Source organism: Scyliorhinus canicula, chromosome 24, assembly GCF_902713615.1.
Source record: "Scyliorhinus canicula chromosome 24, sScyCan1.1, whole genome shotgun sequence".
NCBI lineage: Eukaryota > Metazoa > Chordata > Chondrichthyes > Carcharhiniformes > Scyliorhinidae > Scyliorhinus > Scyliorhinus canicula.
In genome coordinates this window covers 23,826,085-23,852,480 of record NC_052169.1, presented here as the reverse complement: position 1 = coordinate 23,852,480, position 26,396 = coordinate 23,826,085, and the positions used below count along the sequence as shown (strand labels likewise).

The 26,396-nt window shown below is 49.1% G+C and overlaps 1 protein-coding gene across 1 annotated transcript in view; it reads left to right on the top strand.

The window, feature by feature from the left end:
• The window catches only part of roraa (RAR-related orphan receptor A, paralog a), a 188,952-nt gene that overhangs the window by 94,628 nt on the left and 67,928 nt on the right, over positions 1–26,396 (top strand). The window contains exon 2 of the mRNA XM_038784318.1: positions 23,906–23,991. Within this exon, the coding sequence (XP_038640246.1) occupies positions 23,906–23,991 (86 nt within the window). The remainder of the gene's footprint in view (positions 1–23,905; positions 23,992–26,396) is intronic.

Below are 26,396 nucleotides of genomic sequence, written 5' to 3'. Positions count from 1 at the left end.
GCACATTGGTACCAACGATGTAGGTAGGAAAAGGGATGTGAATGTAATAAACGGGTTCAGGGAGTTAGGCTGGAAGTTAAAAGCCAGGACAGACAGAGTTGTCATCTCTGGTTTGTTGCCGGTGCCACGTGATAGCGAGGTTCGGAATAGGGAGAGAGTGCAGTTGAACACGTGGTTTCAGGAATGATGTAGGAGGGAGGGCTTCAGGTATTTGAATAATTGGAGCGCATTCTGGGGTAGGTGGGACCTGTACAAGCAGGATGGGTTGCATCTGAACCAGAGGGGCACCAATATCCTGGGAGGGAGGTTTTCTAGTACTCTTCGGGAGGGTTTAAACTAATTTGACAGGGGAATGGGAACCGGATTTGTAGTCCAGCAACTAAGGTAGCTGATGTTCAGGATGTCAAAGCGTGTAGCGAGGCAGTGAGGAAGGTAACACTGACAAAGGAGAGAACTTGCAGGCACGAAGATGGGTTGAAGTGTGCATACTTCAACGCAAGAAGCATCAGGAATAAGGTGGGTGAACTTAAGGCATGGATCGGTACTTGGGACTACAATGTGGTGGCCATCACGGAAACTTGGATAGAGGAGGGGCAGAAATGGTTGTTGGAGGTCCCTGGTTATAGATGTTTCAATAAGATTAGGGAGGGTGGTAAAAGAGGTGGGGGGAGTTGAATTATTAATTAGAGATAGTATAACAGCTGCAGAAAGGCAGTTCGAGGAGGATCTGCCTACTGTGGAAGTATGGGTTGAAGTCAGAAATAGGAAAGGAGCAGTCACCTTGTTGGGAGTTTTCTATAGGCCCCCCAATAGCAGCAGAGATGTGGAGGAACAGATTGGGAAACAGATTTTGGAAAGGTGCAGAAGTCACAGGGTAGTAGTCATGGGTGACTTCAACTTCCCAAATATTGAGTGGAAACTCTTTAGATCAAATAGTTTGGATGGGGTTGTGTTTGTGCAGTGTGTCCAGGAAGCTTTTCTAACACAGTATGTAGATTGTCCGACCAGAGGGGAGGCCATATTGGGTTTGGTACTTGTTAATGAACCAGGGCAAGTGATAGATTTGTTAGTGGGGGAGCATTTTGGAGATAGTGACCACAATTCTGTGACTTTCACTTTAGTAATGGAGAGGGATAGGTGCGTGCAACAGGGCAAGGTTTACAATTGGGGGAAAGATAAATACAATGCTGTCAGACAAGAACTGAAGTGCATAAATTGGGAACATAGGCTGTCAGGGAAGGACACAATTGAAATGTGGAACTTGTTCAAGGAACAGGTACTACGTGTCCTTGATATGTATGCCCCTGTCAGGCAGGGAAGTGATGGTCGAGTGAGGGAACCATGGTTGACAAGAGAGGTTGAATGTCTTGTTAAGAGGAAGAAGGAGACTTATTTAAGGCTGAGGAAACAAGATTCAGACAGGGCGCTTGAGGGACACAAGACGGGCAGGAGGGAACTGAAGAAAGGGATTAGGAGAGCTACGAGAGGGGATGAAAAATCTCTGGCCTGGTAGAATCAAGGTAGAACCAAGGCCTTGTACACATATGTGAGAAATATGAGGATGACTAGAGCGAGCGTGGGTCCGATCAAGGACAGTAGCGGGAGATTGTGTATTGAGTAGGAAGAGATAGGAGAGGTGTTGAACGAGTACTTTTCTTCAGTATTTACGAATGAGAGGGGCCATATTGTTGGAGAGGACAGTGTGAAACAGACCGGTAAGCTCGAGAAGATACTTGTTAGGAAGGAAGATGTGTTGGGCATTTTGAATAACTTGAGGACAGACAAGTCCCCCGGGCCTGATGGGATATATCCAAGGATTCTATGGGATGCAAGAGATGAAATGGCAGAGCCGTTGGCAATGATCTTTTCATCCTCACTGTCAACAGGGATGGTACCAGGGGATTGGAGAGTGGCGAATGTGCCCCTGTTCAAAGAAGGGAATAGGGATAACCGTGGGAATTACAGGCCAGTTAGTCTTATTTCGGTGGTAGGCAAAGTAATGGAAAGGGTACTGAGAGATAGGATTTCTGAGCATCTGGAAAGACACTGCTTGATTAGGGATAGTCAGCACGGATTTGTGAGAGGTAGGTCTTGCCTCACAAGTCTTATTGAATTCTTTGAAGGGGTGACCAAGCATGTGGATGAAGGTAAAGCAGTGGATGTGGTGTACATGGATTTTAGTAAGGCATTTGATAAGGTTCCCCATGGTAGGCTTATGCAGAAGGTAAGGAGGCATGGGATAGTGCAAGATTTGGCCAGTTGGATAACGAACTGGCCAATGGATAGAAGTCAGAGAGTGGTGGTGGATGGCAAATGTTCAGCTTGGAGCCCAGTTATCAGTGGCATACCGCAGGGATCAGTTTTGGGTCCTCTGCTGTTTGTGATTTTCATTAATGACTTGGATGAGGGAGTTGAAGGGTGGGTCAGTAAACTTGCAGACGATACGAAGATTGGTGGAGTTGTGGATAGTGAGGAGGGCTGTTGTCGGCTGCAAAGAGACATAGATAGGATGCAGAGCTGGGCTGAGAAGTGGCAGATGGAGTTTAACCCTGAAAAGTGTGAGGTTGTCCATTTTGGAAGGATAAATATGAATGCAGAATACAGAGTTAACGGTAGGGTTCTTGGCAATGTGGAGGAGCAGAGAGATCTTGGGGTCTATGTTCATAGATCTTTGAAAGTTCCCACTCAAGTGGATAGAGCTGTGCAGAAGGCCTATGGTGTGCTCGTGTTCATTAGCAGTGGGATTGAATTTAAGAGCCATGAGGTGATGATGATGAAAAGGTGCAAAGGAGATTTACCAGGATGTTGCCTGGAATGGAGAGTAGGTCTTACGAGGAAAGGTTGAGGGTGCTTGGCCTTTTCTCATTAGAACGGAGAAGGATGAGGGGTGACTTGGGGAGCCCTAGCTCCCTCAACCTTTCCTCATAAGACCTATCCTGCAAACCAGGCAGCATCCTGGTGAATCTCCTTTGCATCCTTTCCAATGCTTCCACATCCTTCCTATAGTGAGGTGACCAGAACTGCACACAATACTCCAAACGTGGTCTCACCAGGGTCTTGTACAGTTGCAGCATAACCCCACGGCTCTTAAACTCAAGCCCCCTGTTAATAAACGCGAACACACTATAGGCCTTTTTCACGGCTCTATCCACTTGAGTGGCACCCTTCAGAGATCTGTGGACATGAACCCCAAGATTTCTCTGTTCCTTCACATTCCTCAGAACCCTGCCGTTGACCCTGTAATCCGCATTCAAATTTTTCCTACCAAAATGAATCACCTCACACTTATCAGGGTTAAACTCCATCTGCCATTTTCGGCCCAGCTCTGCATCCTATCAATGTCTCTTTGCAGCCTACAACAGCCCTCCACCTCATCCACTACTCCACCAATCTTGGTGTCATCAGCAGATTTACTTCAGCCCCCGCCTCGAAATCATTGATAAAAATCACAAATAGCAGAGGACCCAGCACTGATCCCTGTGGTACACCACTGGTAACTGGTCTCCAGTCTGAAAATTTTCCATCCACCACCACCCTCTGCCTTCTATGTGATAGCCAGTTACTTATCCAATTGGCCAAATTTCCCTCTATCCCACATGTCCTTACTTTCTTCATAAGCCGACCATGGGGAACCTCATCAAACGCCTTACTAAAATCCATGTATACGACATCAACTGCTCTACCTTCATTTCCACATTTAGTTACCTCCTCAAAGATTTAAATCAAATTTGTGAGGCAAGACTTACCCTTCACGAGTCCGTGTTGACTATCCCGGATTAAGCTGCATCTTTCCAAATGGTCATAAATCATATCCTTCAGGACCTTTTCCATTCATTTACCGACCACCGAAGTAAGACTAACCGGCCTATAATTACCAGGGTCATTCCTATTCCCTTTCTTGAACAGAGGAGCAGCATTCACCACTCTCCAGTCCTCTGGCACTATCCACGTGGACAGTGAGGACCCAAAGATCAAAGTCAAAGGCTCTGCAATCTCATCCCTGGCCTCCCAAAGAATCCTAGGATATATCCCATCTGGCCCAGGGGACTTGTCGACCCTACGGTTTTTCAAAGTGGCTAACACATCCTTCTTCCGAATATCTACCTCCTCCAGCCTACCCGCCTGTATCACACTCTCATTCTCAAAACATAGCCCCTCTCCTTGGTGAACACTGAAGAAAAGTATTCATTCAACGCCTCTCCTATTTCTTCTGACTCCAATTACTGTCCTTGACGGCCCTAACCTCCCCCTGGTCATTCTTTTATTTCTCACATAAACCAATCAGGACCCTTTTTTCCCTGTGGCATAAATAGTTGTAATGGGCAGCACAGTGGCGCCGTGGTTTGCACTGGTGCCTCATGGCGCCGAGGTCCCAGGTTTGATCCCAGCTCTGGGTCCACTGCCCGTATGGAGTTTGCGCATTCTCCCCGTGTTTGTGTGGGTTTCGCCCCCACAATCCAAAGATGTGAAGGGTAGGTGGATTGGCCAGGCTAAATTGCCCCTTAATTGGAAAAAATGAATTGGGTACTCTAAATTTACTTTTAGAAATAAATAAATAAAATGGTTGTGATTATTTGAAACTTGGCATTGCTGCTTCGATTCTGATGAGTGCAATATGAAAAACTTTGGCAATGTGCCACATTCAAGTTCTGCAGCACCAAACCCTCTGTGTGCCACGTGTGTCCCTTTGCTTTTCACCATTAAGCAAGCGGAGGTTTGGTGTCTTGGACATCGCGGGGGTCGGAGCAGGACAGCAAGTGGGGGGTGGGAATATTTAAAGGGGAAATTCGCGGGAGACAAAGCGCGGATGAAACAATGTTCCGGGCTGGATTCTCCGGTCCCCTGGAGAATCCCGTGTATCTCGGTGGTTTGCTGGAGGCACGATTCTATTTTCCCGCTGCTCGTCAATGGGATTTTCCATTGTAGCCGCCCCAGGCCGCCAGGAAGCCCGTTGGCGGGGGGTGCGCTGTGGCGGGAATTGCAACAGCTGGAGAATTGCGGCCTCCGTCTCTCTCCACTTGGCGCATCTGAGAATGTTGCCGCCAGGCCGACTGGTGGTGTAGCGGAAGGTGATAACGGGCTAGGGCTCAGGGTTCCATTCCCTGGGGAGGAGGCAGTGAAATGGCAGCAGGCGTGGCGGGGAGGATTTGGGGAATTCTGGGGTTTTAAGCCAGATCAGAGGGACATGATGTTTGGGGACATTCTTGCCTACTGCAGGAAATTCTGGCCAGTCCATCTCTTAATGAGCCCCATGAGAACCTAAGCCTGTTGAGAGCAATGAATGAGTTGGGAGTGGGGGGGGTGCGGTTTGACCTCAGATGAATGAAGGTGGAGGAACTCTAGAGGGGGTAAGCAGTGAGTCTCTGGTGGGCTGCAGATGTGGGGCATGTCTTCCTCCTGCCCTGCGCAATCTCTCCATCAGTCTGGGTGTCACCCGGGTAATCGGCTCATTGGAGTTTCCACCCCCCCCCCCCCCCCCCCCCAAGGTTCTCAGGAGAGTTTTGAAAGAAGGGGGAGGAAGTGAAGGGTGAGGTTTTGGTTGGAATTCCCATGAGCAGGAACCACAGAAGGAGGGAAAGGGGAAGAAGCCGGATTGACAGATCGAACGGGTGTTAAGTGGGGCTTATGATCAGGGAAATAGCCGATGTGAAGTGGAGCAAGTCCATGGGCGGGGGGGGGGCTTTTAAGTTATGGAACAGGTCGAATCAATCCATGGAGGAGATGGTGGGCTCGTCTGGAATGGGGCTGATGTGCCAGGGAAACCTTGGACCCAAGTTTTGAAGAAAGGAAGAATTCAAGACGGGGAAATGGGATTGGGGACGGGATTCGCAGGAATTGGGAATAGTGAATTGAGGAAAAGTGAGACCCTGGTGACCTGCGTGTGATCTCCTTTCCCCCCCCCCCCCCCCCCCCCCCCCCCCCCCCCCCCCGATAGAGGCTTTGTAACCCCGAACGCAGCCACCTCTGTGTGGAGTTAACAAGAATTGAAATGAATAACGGAGATTTCAGCTGATCCATGAGGGTGTTGGATAGGCAGTCACACATCGGGGCTGGGACTGATGGTACTATGGAGAGGTGGAGTTGGGTGCCAGGGGCTGCCTGTCTCAGAGAACCCTAACTCGTGGGAGAGACCCCGAAAGAGCTCTGCCTAACTTTCGCCCAGTCCCTTCCCTAAATCCCTCTAACTTAGGCAGGGAACCCTTCCAAAGGGTTGGTGCAGAGTTGATGGGCCGAGTGACCTCCTTCTGCACTGTAGTGATTCTATGATTCTATGGACTTGTTTCCGATGTGAACGGGGGAGCGAGGATTTCGGATTCCGGGTAAAAAGCTGCGGTGTGCGGGCGTTGCCATGGCGACGCGGCTACAGGGCACACGGCCAGGCGTTCCGAGCACCTCCAGCACAGGATGCGCTCGGCAGCAAGCAGAGATCAGCCGCCGTGATAGAAAGCCACACTTTCCACTTCCTCAGAGTCACCTGCCAGTCTTTACAGGGCAGAAATGTGGAGTCCTCACTTCTCGATTCCTCCTCAACGTGCGCGTCTTTGCTCAACTTCTGCACCACTTAAGCCGCCACCCTGCACCTAGCTCGCAATGCGATGACAAGACTCTCCCATTACGCTCTTGGCATGTGTCCCTTCCACTACTCTCCAGCCTGCTGTCTTCCTCAAGGCCTTTAATGTTTATCCATATTTTATCCCCTATCTCAGGAATCGTGGTCGTGGTGTTCTGCTGGTGTCTCATTACCGACTCTTGTCCTGTTTCCCTCCACACCAAACCCACCCTGTCACGGGCCCTGATGCTTTGCTTTCCTGCTGATCAGCCTTGTACTTCTCCTGCGGCCACAATTACTTCCCACACCAGCTGTTGCCTAAGTTCCACGTCACCCTCACTCTGGCATGAATGAATGCGGCGCCCTGTGATAAACATAGGGGAGCTTGTATGCAGTGAAAGCATTGGAAGCACTGACTCTGCACTGACTCTCTCTCTGCTCTTTCTTCTCTCTCTCTCTCTGTCCGCTGTCTCTGTCTGCTTTCTCTTTCTGCTCTCTCTCTCTCTCTGTCTGCTTTCTCTCTCTGCTTTCTCTTTCTGCTCTCTCTATCTGCTCTCTCTCTCTCTCTGTCTGCTTTCTCTGACTGCTTTCTCTTTCTGCTCTCTCTATCTGCTCTCTCTCTCTCTGTCTGCTTTCTCTATCTGCTCTCTCTCTCTCTGTCCGCTTTCTCTGTCTGTTTTCTCTGTCTGCTTTCTCTTTCTGCTCTCTCTATCTGCTCTCTCTCTCTCTCTCTGCTTTCTCTGTCTGCTTTCTCTTTCTGCTCTCTCTATCTGCTCTCTCTCTTTCTCTGTCTGCTTTCTCTTTCTGCTCTCTCTATCTGCTCTCTCTCTTTCTCTGACTGCTTTCTCTTTCTGCTCTCTCTGTTCTTTCTCTCTCTTTGCTCTATCTCACTGCTCTCTCTCCGCTCTCTCTCTGCTCTCTCCCTGTTCTCTCTCTCCCTCTGCTCTTTCTGCTCTCTCTCTGCTCTTTCTGCTCTATCTCTGCTCTCTCTCTCTGTCTCTCTGCTCTCTCTCACTACTCTCTGCCCTCTATCTTTCTCTCTCTCTCTCTCTCTCTGCTCTTTCTGCTCGCTCCATTCTCTCTGTTCTCTGTCTCTGCTCTCTCGCTTTGCTTTCTGCTCTCTCTCTGCTCTCTCTGCTCTCTCCATTCTCTCTCTACTCTCTGCTCTCTCTCTGCTCTCTCTCTCTGCTCTCTCCATTATCTCTATACTCTCTGCTCTCTCTCTCTGCTCTCTCTTTGTGCTCTCTCCATGCTCTCTATACTCTCTGTTCTCTGTCTCTGCTCTCTATCTATCTTTGCTTTCTGCTCTCTCTCTCTGCTCTCTCCATTCTCTCTCTACTCTCTGTCTCTGCTCTCTCTCTCTCTCTCTGCTCTCTCTCTCTGCTCTCTCCATTCTCTCTATACTCTCTGCTCTCTCTCTCTGCTCTCTCTCTCTGCTCTCTCCATTCTCTCTATACTTTCTGCTCTCTCTCTCTGCTCTCTCTCTCTGCTCTCTCTCTCTGCTCTCTCTCTCTGCTCTCTCTCTCTGCTCTCTCTCTCTGCTCTCTCCATTCTCTCTATACTCTCTGCTCTCTCTCTCTGCTCTCTCCATTCTCTCTATACTCTCTGCTCTCTCTCTCTCTGCTCTCTGTCTCTGCTCTCTCTCTCTGCTCTCTCTCTCTGCTCTCTCTCTCTGCTCTCTCTCTCTGCTCTCTCTCTCTGCTCTCTCTCTCTGCTCTCTCTCTCTGCTCTCTCTCTGTTCTCTGTCTCTGCTCTCTCTCTCTCTCAGTTCTGGAGCTGAAAGTCAGTCATATCTTGTTCCTTTGTCGTTTTCGTGAGTTACGGTCCTTTAGCAATCTCCAGGTCCCCTCAACTTGCTCAATAAGGTCATTCCAAATAGCAACTTGGCTTCCGACTCTTTCATTCTCCACAATCCCTGCATAACAGAACAAAAAATCGATCAACTTGAATCGATCTAGTGTATGTAAACGGTATGTAAACATTTCTTACATTACAACAGGGACAACATTCCACAAAGTACCTCATTGGCTGGAAAGCACTTTTGGACGTCTGGTATTCATGAATAGCGCCATGTGAATGCAAGTTTTGTCTATTGCATTAATCCTTTGACCAATGATGTTCTACCATGATACAATACGTAAAATTTTACATGTTTTGCAAGTCTCATCCACCTATCACAAACCTGACCAACATGGACTCTCTGTCCAGTAATGCCCCATTCTTTAAAATCTCATCCTGGATTTCAAATCCCTCCTGGGCTTTGAAATAAAATGAAAATGAAAATCGCTTTATTGTCACGAGTAGGCTTCAAATGAAGTTACTGTGAAAAGCCCCTAGTCGCCACATTCCGGCGCCTGTCTGGGGAGGCTGGTACGGGAATCGAACCGTGCTGCTGGCCTGCTTGGTCTGCTTTAAAAGCCAGCGATTTAGCCCAGTGAGGGCTCTCCCTATAATCTTTCAGATATCGATACTACTCCAATCCTGGCCTCTCGAGCATCCCTGGTTTCACTCGCTCCATCACCTCGGCCTTGCATTCCGATGCCTCCATCCCAAGCTCCGCAGACCCCTCTCCCAACCTCCTCACCACTGTCCAGTGCTTTAAAACCTACCCTGCCCTCTCATCACTCACCTGACCTGCCGCCAGACTTTTTCGCTATAGGAAGCTTATTGGAAATGGCTCGGTACATCTAGAACGGAAAGATTCACAAGAACAGTTCCAGGAATGAAGAACTTCAGTGACATAGATAGATTGGGGAAACTGGGATGGCTTTCCCTGGAGAAGGGAACGTCGGGAGGAGATTTGAGCGAGCTGCTCAACATCATGAGGCGTCCGGACAGAGTAGATAGGGAGAAACTGTTCTCATTGGTGGAAAGATCAAGAACAAGGGCGGTAAGGTGGCACAGTGGTTAGCACTGCTGCCTCACAGCGCCAGGGAACTGCGTTTGAATCTGGTCTTGGGTCACTGCCAGTGCGGAGTCTGCACGTTCTCCCCGTGTCTGCGTGGGTTTCCTCCGGGTGCTCCGGTTTCCTCCCACAGTCCAAAGATGTGCAAGTTAGATGGATTGGTCATGCTAAAATTGCCTTTAGTGTCCAAAGATGTGTAGGTTAGGTGGGGTTACGGGAATAAGATGGGGGAGTGGGCCTAAGTAAGATGCTCTTTAAGAGGTTCAGTATAGATTTGAAGGGCAGAATGGCCTCCTTCTGCACTGTAGGAATTCCATGAAAAAGGCACAGATTTAAGGTAATCAGCGGAAAAATGTTTTATACAGCAAGCGGTTAGGATCTGGAATATAACGGATGAGAGTGTGTTGGAGGCAGGTCCAAGTGAAGCTTTTCAAAGGGAATTGGATTGTTATCTGAAAAGGAAGAAGGTGCCGGGCGATGCGGAGAAACCTGGGAAGTTGTTGAGTTGCTCGTTTGGAGAGGCAACAGGGACATGATGGGCCGAGTGGCCTCCTTGTGTGCTGTATCAATCTCAGCAATGTCAAATCTGCCATAAAAAGGCAAGTTACTGCTTGAAACATTCCTCGAGGAAAGTGTCAAAGTCAAGTTGTGAATTAAGGTTGAGCTGGCATCACCAGCGGCAGGTTTTAATTACAACACAAGGTGCTTAACGGGGCAGTGTTTTCCTGTGGACATGGGAATTAGTCACGCTAATAACTAACGCAGAGGCGTGACCCAAATGTGAAGACAGGATGTGAGATTTGGTAGACAGGGAGTGCAGTCGAACGTTGTTGATCGGTGTGAAACAGCGACTGCACCCTTGTTCCCGGGAACGCCTCTCCGATGGACATAGGCTGGTGCACATAACCAGATGTGGATGGGTACTGTCTTGTTATGCTCTTGGCGTAGCATAAGCGGCTTCCTTGATGTTCACTCTGACAAAGGAAGGTTCAGATGTGGAGATAACTTCAACACGTTTATTGAACTATTTACAATTCTACTCGGGTTCACCACTACTGTTAATCCTTCTATAGCTACTCAGACTGACTAACCAGTCTGCCACAATCCACGTGGTGGGTGTGATGTTAAATCAACCCTGTGTCTGTACTCACTAAGTGTCTCCACTGGAAAGAGGAAGATCATGTGCGCCCGCGGATCCAAGCCCCCATGAGACCTCCACCTCCCCTCCCCCCCGTTGCTCGATCCCCCGCAACCCACACCAGGGCGGCAGTGGACTGAGTCCGCAGCCACCACCCGAGATTCCCGACGACCGATATGTGGTTTGAACTACACCGTTGGGAACTCGGCCAGTTTGACCCAGAGAATCGCTGGGATAGCCTCTGTTAACGGCCCCCCCAGCCGCGCCGCGTAATCCGCGGGGTGCACCGCAGGCTGGAACGGAGGAATCCCAACGACCGAGATTTCTGGCCAAGACCTTTCTGGATTCCGTTGCATCTGCTGCGGCAAATTAAGAAGCAAACTTCCCCTGAAAACAACTTGCGGTCTCCACTGATTCTATGTCGTGACAAGGACTGTTCGATACTGTGACAGGTTACAGAGTGCGCAGCGTCGAAGGTAACTGTAATATCCCACACGGAACTGACAGGGTGGGAATGCTGTCCTCCCTGTGCTCCTTGAGGAGTACAAGCTCCCCCACTAAACAAAGAACAATGAAAAGTACAGCACAGGAACAGGCCCTTCGGCCCTCCAAGCCTGTGCCGACCATGCTGCCCGACTAAACTAAAATCTTCTGCACTTCCGGGGTCCGTATCCCTCTATTCCCATCCTATTCATGTATTTGTCAAGATGCCCCTTAAATGTCACTATTGTCCCTGCTTCCACCTCCTCCTCCGGCAGCGAGTTCAAGGCACCCACTACCCTCTGTGTAGGGGCCGGTTTTGCACAGGGCTAAATAGCTGGCTTTTAAAGCAGACCATGGCAGGCCAGTAGCGCGGGTTCAATTCCCGTACCAGCCTTCCCGAACAGGCGCCAGAATGTGGCGACGAGGGGCTTTTCACAGTAACTTAATTTGAAGCCTACTTGTAGCAATAAGCGATTTTCATTTTCATTTCATTTCAAAAACTTGCCTCGCACATCTCCTCTAAACCTTACCCCTCGCACCGAAAACCTATGCCCCCTAATAATTGACCCCTCCACCCTGGGAAAAAGTCTCTGACCATCCACGCTGTCTATGCCCCTCATAATTTTGTAGACCTCTATCAGGTCGCCTCTCAACCTCCGTCATTCCAGTGAGAACAAACCAAATTTATTCAACCGCTCCTCATAGCTAATGTCCTCCATAACAGGCAATATACTGGTAAATCTCTTCTGCACCCTCTCTAAAGCCTCCACATCCTTCTGGTAGTGTGGCGACCAGAATTGAACACTATATTGAACACTATACTCCAAGTGTGGCCTAACTAAGGTTCTATACAGCTGCAACATGAATTGCCAATTTTTATACTTCAGTGCCCTGGCCAACGAAGGCAAGCATGCCATATGCCTTCTTGACTACCTTCTCCACCTGTGTTGCCCCTTTAAGTGACCTGTGGATCTGTACACCTAGATCTCTCTGACTATCAATACTCTTGAGGGTTCGACCATTCACTGTATATTCCCTAACTGTATTAGACCTTCGAAAATGCATTACCTCACATTTGTCCGGATTAAACTCCATCTGCCATCTCTCGCCCAAGTCTCCAAAAGCTCTAAATTCTGTTGTATCCTCTGACAGTCCTCATCGCTATCCACAATCCTTTATGTCGTCTGCAAACTTACTAATCAGACCAGTTACATTTTCCTCCAAATCAAATACTACGAACAGCAAAGGTCCCAGCACTGATCCGTGTGGAACACCACTAGTCACAGCCCTCCAATCTGAAAAGCACCCTTCCATTGCTACTCTCTGCCTTCTATGACCTAGCCAGTTCTGTATCCATCTTGCCAGCTCACCCCTGATCCCGTGTGACTTCACCTTTTGTACCAGTCTGCCATGAGGGACCTTGTCAAAGGCCTTACTGAAGTCCATATAGACAACATCCACTGCCCTACCTGCATCAATCATCTTTGTGACCTCTTCGAAAAACTCAAGTTAGTGAGACACGACCTCCCCTTCACAAAACCATGCTACCTTGCTAATACGTCCACTTGCTTCCAAATGGGAGTAGATCCTGTCTCGAAGAATTCTCTCCAGTAATTGCCCGACCACTGACGTAAGGCTCACTGGCCTGCAGTTCCCTGGATTATCCTTGCTACTCTTCTTAAACAAAGGAACAACATTGGCTACTCTCCAGTCCTCCGGGACATCACCTGAAGACAGTGAGGATCCAAAGATTTCTATTAAGGCCTCAGCAATTTCCTCTCTAGCCTCCTTCAGTATTCTGGGATAGATTTCATCAGGTCCTGGGGACTTATCCACCTTAATATTTTTCAAGACGCCCAACACCTCCTCTTTTTGGATCTCAATGTGACCCAGGCTATCTACACACCCTTCTCCAGACTCAACATCCACCAATTCCTTCCCTTTGGTGAATACTGATACAAAGTATTCATTTAGCACCTCGCCCATTTCCTCTGGCTCCACACATAGATTCCCTCGCCTGCCCTTCAGTGGGCAAACCCTTTCCCTGGCTACCTTCTTGCTTTTTACATACGTGTAAAAGCCTTGGGATTTTCCTTAACCCTGTTTGCCAATGAAGTATGGATTTTCCGGAGTATCCCAATTAACCCAGTGTTTGTAAGGCTGGCCAGTGAGGCAGCAAGCGGAACAGGAGCCCGGTAGAGATCTATCGGATAGTGTACATATCATTGGTGTAAAGACAACTTTGTTTCCTATTTAACTCATTGTGGACCTCCTGAGTCCTTATTAAAGTAACTGAGACAGCAGGTGCGCCAGATGTGCGGGAGGACCAGCGAACCATGTCCACATGTTCCGTGCATGTTCAAAACTCAGGGGTTTCTGGCAATTTTGGGGGTTTTGGAGGACCCGGGAGTCCAGGAGGAGAGAGAGGCTGACATTTTGGCCTTTGCTTCCCTGGTAGCCAAACTCTGCTGGCATGGAGGGACTCAAAGCCCCCAAAGTCGGAGGCCTGGCTATCGGATATGGCAAGCTTTCTCGGTCTGGAGAAAATTAAGTTCGCTCTGAGAGGGTCACTGTCAGGGTTCGCCCGGACGTGGCGACCATTTATCGAATTCTTCGCAGGGAACTAATTGTCAGCGGAGGGGGGAGGGGAGCGGGGGGGGGGGGGGGGGTTTAGGGCAACGTCGATTAGGGGGGCAGTTCGGCAGGTCCTTGTCGGATGGGAGCTGGTTTTTGCACTATGTTGATTGTTCTTTGCACACTGTTTTGTATTGTTGTTGTTTACCATGTCAAAATGCCTCAATAAAACTTTATCAAAAAAAAAGTAACTGAGACAGGATACAACTGAACCACTGGAAAATACACTGACTGGAGACATGAACCTCAGCCCCCAGCCTCAAGGCCATCCGAACACTCAAACTGCCTCCAGTTTCTAAACTCCTAAACTCAGTAACCAGTGAATAAAGATCTGGAGGTAATTGGCCAGAGAGTCAGGAATGATTCACGCTGGAACGATGATGAGGATTTTTTTTAGTACAGTCAGTTGCATTCTCTGGAAGGATGGTGGAAACAAGATTAATAGTCTCCAATTGGAGAAACACTTGAAAAGGAAACATTTGTTCGCCATGGAGAAATACCAGGAGGCGCTCAGTGAGCTAAATGGTTTCTCTAAAGCCTCCTGCAAGATGGTAAATTCTCCCCATGTTGTGTTCCAAACATTCACACCACGACAGTGGGACGTTCCGATTATACATCCCGGATCCCATGCTTTGTCAGGCCTGTTACAATCAAACTACACAAATTTGCTGAATATTTTGATCCAGAGGGTCGAGTGTTGCCGACTGAACTGAGAGCTTCATTGACTTTCCGGATATTCGGCAATCGGGAATGAGAAAGAGCTCCCATTTAAGCAGCATTTTCCACAAAGTCGGGGAGCCCCAGAGGGAACTGCAGCCAAGGGCATACTTTCAGAAGCGTGTTCCTTGTTGAAATCTAAGTGAATAGGCAGCTAATTTGCACATTGCAAGACCCCCCTCAAACACTATTCTTGTAATAAAGAACAAAGAAAAGTACAGCACAGGAACAGCCCTCCAAGACTGTGCCGATCATGCTACCTGTCGAACTTAAAACCTTCAACACTCCGGGGTCCGTATCCCTCTTTTCCCATCCTATTCATATGTTCGTCAAGACACCTCTTAAACATCACTATCGAACCTGCTTCCACCACCTCCTCCGGCAGGGAGTTCCAGACACCCATTAAAAAGCTTCCCTCGCACATCTCCTCGAAACTTTGCCGCTCGCACCTTAAACCTATGTCCCCTAGTAATTGACTCTTTTATCCTGGGGAAAAGCTTCTGATTATCACCTCTGTCCATTCAACTCATAATCTTGTAGACTCCTAAAAGGTTGCCCCTCAACCTCCGTTGTTCCAGTGAGAACAAATCAAGTTTATTCAACCTCTCCTCAGATCTAATGCCCTCCAAACCAGGCAACATTCTGGTAAACCTCTTCTGTACCAACATAGAATTTACAGTGCAGAAGGAGGCCATTCAGCCCATCGAGTCTGCACTGGCTCCTGGAAAGAGCACCTTACCCAAGGTTAACACCTCCACCCTATCCCCATAACCCAGTAACCCCACCAAACACTACGGGCAATTTTGGACACTAAGGGCAATTTATCATGGCCAATCTACCTAACCTGCACATCTTTGGACAGATTGACAGATTGGACATAGAACAGTACAGCACATAACAGGCCCTTCGGCCCTCGATATTGTGCCGAGCATTGTCCGAAACCAAGATCAAGCTATCCCACTCCCTGTCATTCTGGTGTGCTCTATGTGCCTATTCAATAACCGCTTGAAAGTTCCTAAAGTGTCCGACTCCACTATCATGCAGGCAGTCCATTCCACACCCTAACCACTCTCGGAGTAAAGAACCTACCTCGGACATCCCTCCTATATCTCCCACCCTGAATCTTATAGTTATGCCCCCTTGTAACAGCTACATCCACCCGAGGAAATAGTCTCTGATCGTCCACTCTATCTATCCCCCTCATCATCTCATAAACCTCAATATGTCGCCTCTCATCCTCCTCCGCTCCAAAGAGAAAAGCCCAAGCTCCCTCAACTTTGCCTATAAGACCTATCCTGCAAATAAGGGAACATCCTGGTAAAACTCCTTTGCACCCTTTCCAATGCTTCCTATGTCTTCCTATAATAATGTGACCAGAACTGCACACAATACTCCAAATGTGGCCTCACCAGGGTCATGTGTAGTTGCAGCATAACCCCGCGGCTCTTAAACTCAAGCCCGCTGTCAATAAACGCTAACACACTATCAGCCTTCTTCACGGCTCTATCCACTTGAGTGGCAACCTTCAGAGGTCTGTGGACATGAACCCCAAGATCTCTCTGTTCCTCCACATTCCTCAGAACCCTGACCCACTACTGACCCACCCTTCAGGCCCCTCCTCCAAGTCATTGATAAAAATCACAAATAGCAGAGGACTCAGCACTGATCCCTGTGGTACACCGCTGGTAACTGGTCTCCAGGCTGAAAATTTTCCATCCACCACCACCCTCTGTCTTCTATGTGATAGCCAGTTACTTATCCAATTGGCCAAATTTCCCTCTATCCCACACCTCCTTACTTTCTTCATGAGCCGACCATGGGGAACCTTATCAAACGCCTTACTAAAATCCATGTATACAACATCAACTGCTCTACCTTCATCTACACACTTTGTTACCTCCTCAAAGAATTCAATCAAATTTGTGAGGCAAGAATTACCCTTCACAAATCCGTGTTGACTATCCCGGATTAAGCTGCATCTTTCTAAATGGTCATAAATCCTACCCTTCAGGAACTTTTCCATTAACTTACCGACCACCGAAGTGAGACTAACCGGCCTATAATTACCAGGGTCACTCCTATTCCCTTTCTTGAACAGAGGAACAACATTCGCCACCCTCCAGTCCTCTGGTACTATCCCCGTGGACAGTGAGGACCCAAAGATCAAAGCCAAAGGCTCTGCAATCTCATCCTTTGCCTCCCAAAGAATCCTTGGATATATCCCATCTGCCCCAGGGGACTTGTCGACCCTCAATTTTTTCAAAATTGCTAATACATCCTTCCTCCAAATATCTACCTCCTCCAGCCTACCCGACTGTACCAAACTCTCATCCTCAAAAACATGGCCCCTCTCCTTGGTGAACACTGAAGAAAAGTATTCATTCAACACCTCTTCTATCTCTTCTGACTCCATGCACAATTTCCCACTCCTGTCCTTGACCGGCCCTACCCTCACCCTGGTCATTCTTTTATTTCTCACCTAAGAGTAAAAAGGCTTGGGGTTTTCCTTAATCCGACCCGCCAAGGACTTCTCATGCCCCCTCCTAGCTCCCCTAAGCCTTTTTTTTTAGCTCATTCCTTCCTACCTTGTAACCCTCAAGCGACCCAACTGAACCTTGTTTTCTCATCCTTACATACTCTTCCTTTTTCCTCTTGACAAGACATTCAACCTTTTTTGTGAACCATGGTTCCCTCACACGGCCATTTCCTCCCTGCCTGACAGGGACATACCTATCAAAGACATGCAGTATTTATTCCTTGAACAAGCTCCACTTTTCATTTGTGCCTTTCCCTGACAGTTTCTGTTCCCATCTTATGCTCCCTAATTCTTGCCTAATCGCATCATAATTCCCCCTCCCCCAATTATAAACCTTGCCCTGCTGTATGGCCTTATCCCTCTCCATTGCAATAGTGAAAGACACCGAATTGTGGTCACTATCTCCAAAGTGCTCTCCCACAAACAAATCTAACACTTGGCCCAGTTCATTGCCCAGTACCAAATCCAATGTGGCCCCATCTCTTGTCAACCTATCCACATATTGTGTCAGGAATGCTGGTAGGTGGGGCGGCACGGTGGCACAGTGGTTAGCATTGCTGCCTACGGCGCTGAGGACCCGGGTTCGAATCCCGGCCCTGGGTCACTGTCTGTGAGGAGTTTGCACATTCTCCCCGTGTCTGCGTGGGTTTCACCCCCACAACCCAAAGATGTGCAGAGTAGGTGGATTGGCCACGCTAAATTGCCCCTTAATTGGAAAAAATGAATTGGATATTCTAAATTTATTAAAAAAAAAAAGGAATGCTGGTAGGTGGAGTTGAACTCGATGGGCTGAATGGCCTTACTTCCACTCCTATGTCTTATGGAAACCCTCCTGCACACACTGTACAAAAACTGCCCCATCCGAACTGTTTGACCTATAGAACCTCCCCAAAACCTCCATATTTCACAGTAACTTCATTGCAGTGTTAATGTAAGCCTACTTGTGACAATAAAGATTATCATTTTTATCTTTCTGATTGTGTGGCTACCAGAATTGAACACTACATTCCAAGTGTGGCCTAACTAAGGTTCTATACAGCTGCAGCATGAATTGTCAATTTTTAGAATGATGGGTTAATCCATATCTCGTGATGCTTGTTGAGGGAGATGCTTGTTGGCCACAACACTGGGGCCATTTTCTGATCCGAAAATAGCATCTCTGACCATGTGGCACTCCTTCTTCATTCCTGCTTTTCTAACAGGGCAGCATTTCCTCAGCTCCGCCCCTCTGGTGGTACAGAACCTTTCTTTACTGAGAAGGTCTATTGACTTGTTCAATGTCGCAGCTCTGCTCCCACTCTACCCAGTGTCCCAGCCATCCCCTAATTATACATGCCCCATGTTCTTAGTTAAACAATGCCCTTCACCGATGTATCCTAACCATTTAGTTAACAAACCGTGAACAATATTAGTGAAGGTTTGTGCTGCCTAATTAGCCATGCCCACAGTCAAGCTTCCAGTACAGCTGCAACATAGGCATCTACCGGTAAATTGCCCAAGTGACATTCATGCCACAGAGGTGCTCCGCAATGACGACGTCCAACAGGAGAGAATTTAACCTTTAATTTCTCCTTGATGTTCAGCAACCACTGAATTCCCAACCATCAACATCCTGGGGGTTACCATTGACCAGAACTGAACTGGACTCGCCACATTAATACTGTGGCTACCAGAACAGGTCAGTGGCTTGGAATCCTGCGGAGTGTAACTCACCTCCTGACCCCCAAAGGCAGTCCACAAGCTTCAAGAAACAGCATCTTCCAAATCCATGATACCTACCATCTAGAAGGACAAGGGCAGCAGATACCTGGGGACACCAAGATCCCCTCCAAGTCACTCACCGCCCTGATTTGGAAATATACCGGCCGTTCCTTCACTGTCTTGGGTCAGAATCCTGGAACTCCCTCCCTAACAGCACAGTGGGTGTACCTATACCACATGGACAGCAGCGGTTCAAGAAGACAGCTCACCACCACCTTCCCATTAGGGACGAGCAGTAAATGCTGGCCTAGCCTGTGATGCTCACACCCTATGAAAGAATAAAGAGAGTTATTGCCCCCACAGACAGTGCAGCACTCCCTCAGTACTGACCCTCTGACGGTGCAGCACTCCCTCAGTACTGACCCTCTGACAGTGCGGCACTCCCTCAGTACTGACCCTCTGACAGTTCGGCACTCCCTCAGTACTGACCCTCTGACAGTGCAGCACTCCCTCAGTACTGAACCTCTGACAGTGCAGCACTCCCTCAGTACTGACCCTCTGACAGTGCAGCACTCCCTCAGTACTGACCCTCTGCCAGTGCAGCACTCCCTCAGTACTGACCCTCTGACGTGCAGCATTCCCTCAGTACTGACCCTCTTAGAGTGCAGCACGCCCTCAGAACTAACCCTCTGACAGTGTGACACTCCCTCAGTACTGACCCTCTGACAGTGCAGCACTCCCTCAGTACTGACCCTCTGACAGTGCAGCACTCCCTCAGTACTGACCCTCTGACAGTGCAGGGCTCCCTCGGTACTGGCCCTCTGACAGTGCAGCACTCCCTCAGTACTGACCTCTGACAGTGCGGCGCTCCCTCAGTACTGACCCTCTGACAGTGCAGCACTCCCTCAGTACTGACCCCCTGACAGTGCGGCGCTCCCTCAGTACTGACCCTCTGACAGTGCAGCTCTCCCTCAGTATTGACCCTCTGACAGTGTGGTGCTCCCTCAGTACTGACCCTCTGATAGTGCAGCACCCCTCAGTACTGACGCTCTGACAGTGCAGCACTCCCTCAGTACTGACCTCTGACAGTGCGGCGCTCCCTCAGTACTGACCCTCTGACAGTGCAGCACTCCCTCAGTACTGACGCTCTGACAGTGCGGCACTCCCTCAGTACTGACCCCCTGACAGTGCGGCGCTCCCTCAGTACTGACCCTCTGACAGTGCAGCTCTCCCTCAGTATTGACCCTCTGACAGTGTGGTGCTCCCTCAGTACTGACCCTCTGACAGTGCAGCACTCCCTCAGAACTAACCCTCTGACAGTGCGACACTACCTCAGTACTGACCCTCTGACAGTGCGGCGCTCCCTCAGTACTGATCCTCTGACGTGCAGCATTCCCTCAGTACTGACCCTCTTACAGTGCAGCACTCTCTCAGAACTAACCCTCTGACAGTGCGACACTCCCTCAGTACTGACCCTCTGACAGTGCAGCACTCCCTCAGACTGACCCTCTGACAGTGCAGCACTCCCTCAGTACTGACCCTCTGACAGTGCGGCGCTCCCTCAGTACTGACCCTCTGACAGTGCAGCACTCCCTCAGCACTGACCCTCTGACAGTGCAGCTCTCCCTCAGTACTGACCCCCTGACAGTGCAGCACTCCCTCAGTACTGACCCTCTGACAGTGCGGCGCTCCCTCAGTACTGACCCTCTGACAATGCGGCACTGCCTCAGTACTGACCCTCTGACAGTGCAGCACTCCCTCAGTACTGACCCTCTGACAGTGCAGCACTCCCTCAGTGCTGACCCTCTGACAGTGCAGCACTCCCTCAGTACTGACCCTCTGACAGTGCAGGGCTCCCTCGGTACTGACCCTCTGACAGTGCAGGGCTCCCTCAGTACTGACCCTCTGACAGTGCAGGGCTCCCTCGGTACTGACCCTCTGACAGTGCAGCACTCCCTCAGTACTGACCCTCTGACAATGCGGCACTGCCTCAGTACTGACCCTCTGACAGTGCAGCACTCCCTCAGTAGTGACCCTCTGACAATGCAGCACTCCCTCAGTACTGACCCTCTGACAGTGCGGCACTCCCTCAGTACTGACCCTCTGACAGTGCAGGGCTCCCTCGGTACTGACCCTCTGACAGTGCACCCGCACTCCATCAGTCATAGATTTGACTGTTGACCTGTACATTCTCCACGTTCTGGAATGTGACATAAGTCACGTTGGCCCCGTGTGCATTTTTGTTCTAATCAGTTGTGTTGAGTGGCTGCGGCCACTCTCGGTGTGTCTGCAGTGTGGCAGCGTTACAGCCTGTGTGGCGGTATGTACAGTAGGTTGATACACGGGGCACAAGACTGGTTGGTCGAGGACTGCTTCTGACAAACGTGTTGATAGGATTAAATCGATTGCCCGTTATAGCTGAATCAGAGTGGTTAGCACTGTGGCTTCACAGCGCCAGGGTCCCATGTTCGATTCCCAGCTTGGGTAACTGCCTGTGTGGAGTCTGCACGTTCACCCTGTGCCTGTGTGGGTTTCCTCCGGGTGCTCCGGTTTCCTCCCACAGTCCAAAGACCTGCTGTTAGGTGAATTGGGCATTCTGAATTCTCCCTCAGTGTGCCCGAACAGGCGCCGGAATGTGGCGACTAGGGGCTTTTCACAGTAACTTCATTGCAGTGTTCATGTAAACCTACTTGTAACAATAATGAAGATTATTATTATAACAGCAAGATTTCTATCTCTCCACCCCCACCCCCCCCCCACCCCCACCCCCCCCACCCCCACCCCCCCACCCACCCCCACCCCCCACCCTGCTCTTTCCAGTCAAACTGAGACAGACAGCAAACTAAACCCTCAGCTCCAGCAACAGGGGTCAGCCTGGAACTGGGAAGAGGGAAACGCAACTTCACAACCTGGGGCCGTACGCTGTGGTGGACCTGATCGTGTTAGTCAGATACGCTTGGTAACGGGTCACGCTGGAGGAGATAGCAGCAGTAACAGCTGCTGAACTCTGTCATGGACACCATTGAGTTCCCTGCAGCAAGTCAAACACTGAAGGAACCATCAGTGATCCTGAGTTGTATTGGCGCCGCCTGCAACCTTCAAACCTGTCCTTTCGAAGATGGCCGCCACCTGGGTTAAATCTGTGACATGGGCCGCCCTCGAATCAGAAATGTTCCAAAATTAAACCTGGGTTAGCGTAGAACGTTATTCATTTATGTGTTGCAAATGACTGGATCGCATCTACTTACACTTCGCCCCGAGCCTATTTGAGTTAGAGCTAAATCGAAGGCTTGGAATAACTGCAGCAAATCTCAGAGCAAAGCTGCCACCTCCTGATCTCCCCGTGAAACTGCAGGAAAAGCGAGAGATGCGATTTTTATTGAAACTAACATAGAATCATAGAATTTACAGTGCAGAAGGAGGCCATTCGGCCCAACGAGTCGGCACTGGCCCTTGGAATGAGCACCCTACCCAAGGCCCACGCCTCCATCCTGTCCCCTGAGGATTTGACAGGGTCGATGCTGAGGATGGTTTTTCCTTATGTGTGTGGGGGGGGGGAACCGGATTGTCACAGTTTAAAAAGTTAAAAGATTTGTGGGGTGGCACGGTGGTTAGCACTGCTGCCTCACAGCGCCAGGGACCCCGGTTCAATTCTGGCCTCGGGTGACAGTCTGTGTGGAGTCTGCACGTTCTCCCCGTGTCTGCGTGGGTTTCCTCCGGGTGCTCCGGTTTCCTCCCACAGTCCAAAGATGTGTAGGTTAGGCTGGGTTGTGGGGGTAGGGCGGGGGAGTGGGCCGAGGTAGGGTGCTCTTTCAGAGGGTCGGCGCAGATTCGATGGGCCGAATGGCCTCCTTCTGCTCTGTAGGAATTCTGTGGTTCTGTGGGGATGCTGTAAACAACAGTCTGCAATTCTGACAGAACAACCCCATGTGTATGGGCACACGGGTAAACAGAATGTTACAGTGTTCGTTGGGCGAAATGTTTTAGTCAGTTGTGATATAAGAGCTGGTAATCGCTGTGAAGTGGACTTTCTCTTCCCCAAGTGCGGTTTAAGTCTGGTGCCGAGTCCAAGGACAGGCATCCAGCACAGTGATGTCATCAAGCAGATAAGCAACCAATCACATTGACGTATTGTCACAGACAGCAAACCAGGTGGTTAAATCACGAAACTATAGTTAAAAAAGTTACAACTAGCGAAATAAATGATTAACACATATGCATGGAATTAAGCTAGTAGCTAAAAATGTTACACGCCAACTTGATATTCTATTGCAAATATTTTTCGTCAGAATGGAGAAAGTTGACATTCCGCACATATAAACTACTCTTTCATCCAATGAAACTTTACAGCAATACTTATTCTGTTAAAACCCCCGTTACACCTCATTCAAAATGCAGAATTAGGCTATTTGGCCCATTGAGTCGACACCGACCCTCCGAATGAGCACTCCACCCAGGCCAGCTCCCCCCGCCCTATCCCAACAACATCTTTACCTAACCTACCTATACACCTTATAAACACCAAGGGACAGTTTTGGATGGCCAATCCACCTGGCGCTGTGAGGCAGCAGTGCTAACCACTGTGCCACCTTGCCACTTCGATCAGATCACCCCCTAAACATTCTAAATTCTAGCAAATTCTAGCATTATTTTGTTACTAAATTCAGTCTAATGTAACTAAGAAACTAGAAGTCACCTTCACTGAATGGGACCAGCACTGTTTCTCAGGGTGTTCTGCATTAGACTAAAGATCTTATCATAGATTATCATAGAATTTACAGTGCAGAAGGAGGCCACTTGGCCCATCGAGTCTGCACCGGCTCTTGGAAAGAGCACTCTACCCAAGGTCAACACCTCCACCCTATCCCCATAACCCAGTAACCCCACCCAACACTAAGGGCAATTTTGGACACTGAGGGCAATTTATCATGGCCAATCCACCTAACCTGCACATCTTTGGACTGTGGGAGGAAACCGGAGCACCCGGAGGAAACCCACGCACACACGAGGAGGCTGTGCAGACTCCGCGCAGAGTGACCCAAGCTGGGAATCGAACCTGGGACCCTGGAGCTGTGAAGCAATTGTGCTATCCACAATGCTACCGTGGATGATAAATTCAGAAAGCCAGCGACTTATGCTTCACAATGCAGTTTCAATGTTTAGCAGATTGTTGGGAATGCTTTCCGAGGATTAAAAAAAAAGTAAATTGTGATTAAACACTGCCTTTGTTTTTGTCTGCAGCTCAAATTGAAATTATCCCATGCAAGATCTGTGGAGATAAATCGTCGGGAATCCATTATGGTGTTATTACTTGCGAAGGCTGCAAGGTAGGTGACATCAAACTGTTTGGGTTGCATACTCAGGAAGCTTGAGTAAGCTGGCCGGGAAAGAAAATGTTCCGCAGCTACGGGTATGGATTTTCAAAGAGACTTTTGAGGAAGTGCCAGGCAGAAGGGTTGCTAATGAAGTAAAGACACGTTCAGGTAGAAAAGGGAATGTGGCAGGCACTGATAGCAAACTGTTTACATCCCACGTCTCGGCCAATGGGTTACGTTTGGAGTGTTGCCATTGTGGCAAGACAAGAAATCACAGCAGTTAATTTGCAGAACAAGTTCCCGCAAGGAGCAATGAGATAGAAACATCGGAACAGGGCAGCACGGTGGCGCAGTGGTTAGCGCTACAGCCTCATGGCGCCGAGGTCCCAGGTTCGATCCCGGCTCACTGTCCGTGTGGAGTTTGCACATTCTCCCCGTGTTTGCGTGGGTTTTGCCCCCACAACCCAAAAGGTGTGCAGGGAAGGTGGATTGGCCACGCTAAATTGCCCCTTAATTGGAAAAATGAATTGGGTACTCTAAATTTATTTTTAAAAAACTATAGGAACAGGAGGAGGCCATTCAGTCCCTCGAGCCTATCACACAGGAACAGGAGGAGGCCATTCAGCCCCTCGAGCCTGTCCCGCCATTCAATGAGGTCATGTCTGATCTGTGACCTAACTTTATTGGGGCAGCAGGCCAGGATGGTAGAACCGAGGAGGTGAAGCATTGAGGGGCTGAATGGCCTCCTCCTGCTCCTATATATCGATGTTCAAGACAAGTTGCTTTAAAAAGAAACATTAACGGTCTGGGGAGCAAGGTGTAGGACTAGTCGAGGTTACGTATGGAGAAAGCACTGAACGACAAGTGCTGGGTTGGTCTCGATGAACAGGCATCTGCATGAAGCAAATATTGCAACAAGCATTTCCAAAGTTCGAGACTCTTAGTTCAAAAGATATTTCCTTTAAATATTCCATTCAATCCAAATGTCTGCATTCTAGAATGAGAAGTCCTAGTGTTAGGATAAGAGGGATGAAATTTAAAACAGATTTGAGGAGAAACCACTTTTCCCAAAGAATAGAATAGAACAGAACAGTACAGCACAGAACAGGCCCTTCGGCCCTCGATGTTGTGCCGAGCAATGATCACCCTACTTAAACCCACGTAACCCATATACCCGTAACCCAACAATCCCCCCATTAACCTTACACTACGGGCAATTTATCATGGCCAATCCACCTAACCCGCACATCTTTGGACTGTGGGAGGAAACCGGAGCACCCGGAGGAAACCCACGCACACACGGGGAGGACGTGCAGACTCCACACAGACAGTGACCCAGCCGGGAATCGAACCTGGGACCCTGGAGCTGTGAAGCATTGATGCTAACCACCATGCTACCGTGAGTTGTCAATGGGTGGAATTTGCTGCCCCAGAGTACAGAGGATGCGGCGACAATGGGCTGAATTCTTCCGCTCCGCCCGGCGCAAGAACGCCGCGGGCCAGATGCGAACGATGGAGAAGTCCATTGACCTGGGGCAGGATTCTTCGGTTGGACACGGCCAGAGAATCCCGCCCAGTGAGTACATTTGAGGAGTTAGACTGATTTTTAATTGGTAATGGGGTTGAAGGGTTCTGGAGAACGGGCAAGATGGTGGAGTTAAGGCCAGGATGAGATCAGCCATGATCGAATGGCGGAGCGGACTCGATGGGCCAAATGGCCTAATTCTGCTCCCTTATCTGATGAATTTATGAATGTTGTGAATCATTTTCCTGAGCTCAGATTGGTAATTCTATCCATCAGTTCAAAAATGTCTGAATTATTGTCAAATAACTTCAATTGTCAGTGGCGCATATTTGATCATCTCCTACCATTGTGCATCTTTTTTTAATCAATTTAGAGTACCCAATTCTTCCTTTTTTTCCAATTAAGGGGCAATTCAGCGTGGCCAATCCACCTAGCCTGCACATCTTTTTGGGTTGTGGGGGTGAGAACCACACAGACAGGGGGGAGAATGTGCAAACTCCACACGGACAGTGACCCGGGATCGAACCCGGGTCCTCGGCACCGTGAGGCAGCAGTGCTAACCACTGCCCCACCCTGCCATCCCATGTGCATCTTTTTTAATGGATATTATTAAGCGGTTTTATGTCGGCAAATTTACAAACTGTTCAAGCATCAGGTAGGCTTGTAAAAATGTCAAAGTTTGTCAAAGTGCCCTCCACACGTTCCAATGACGCTCACCAGCTACCCTGCATGTGAGGGAGGTCGCCAATTCTTGGCTTAATGACATACCTCAGTAAAGGCGTTTAATCTCTGTGATCGCCCAACTTTCCCAACCTCTCCCAAAAGGAGGGATCGTGATAGGATCGGCAGACAGAACATTGACACCCTCCTTGTTAGCCAAGTTATCTCTCTA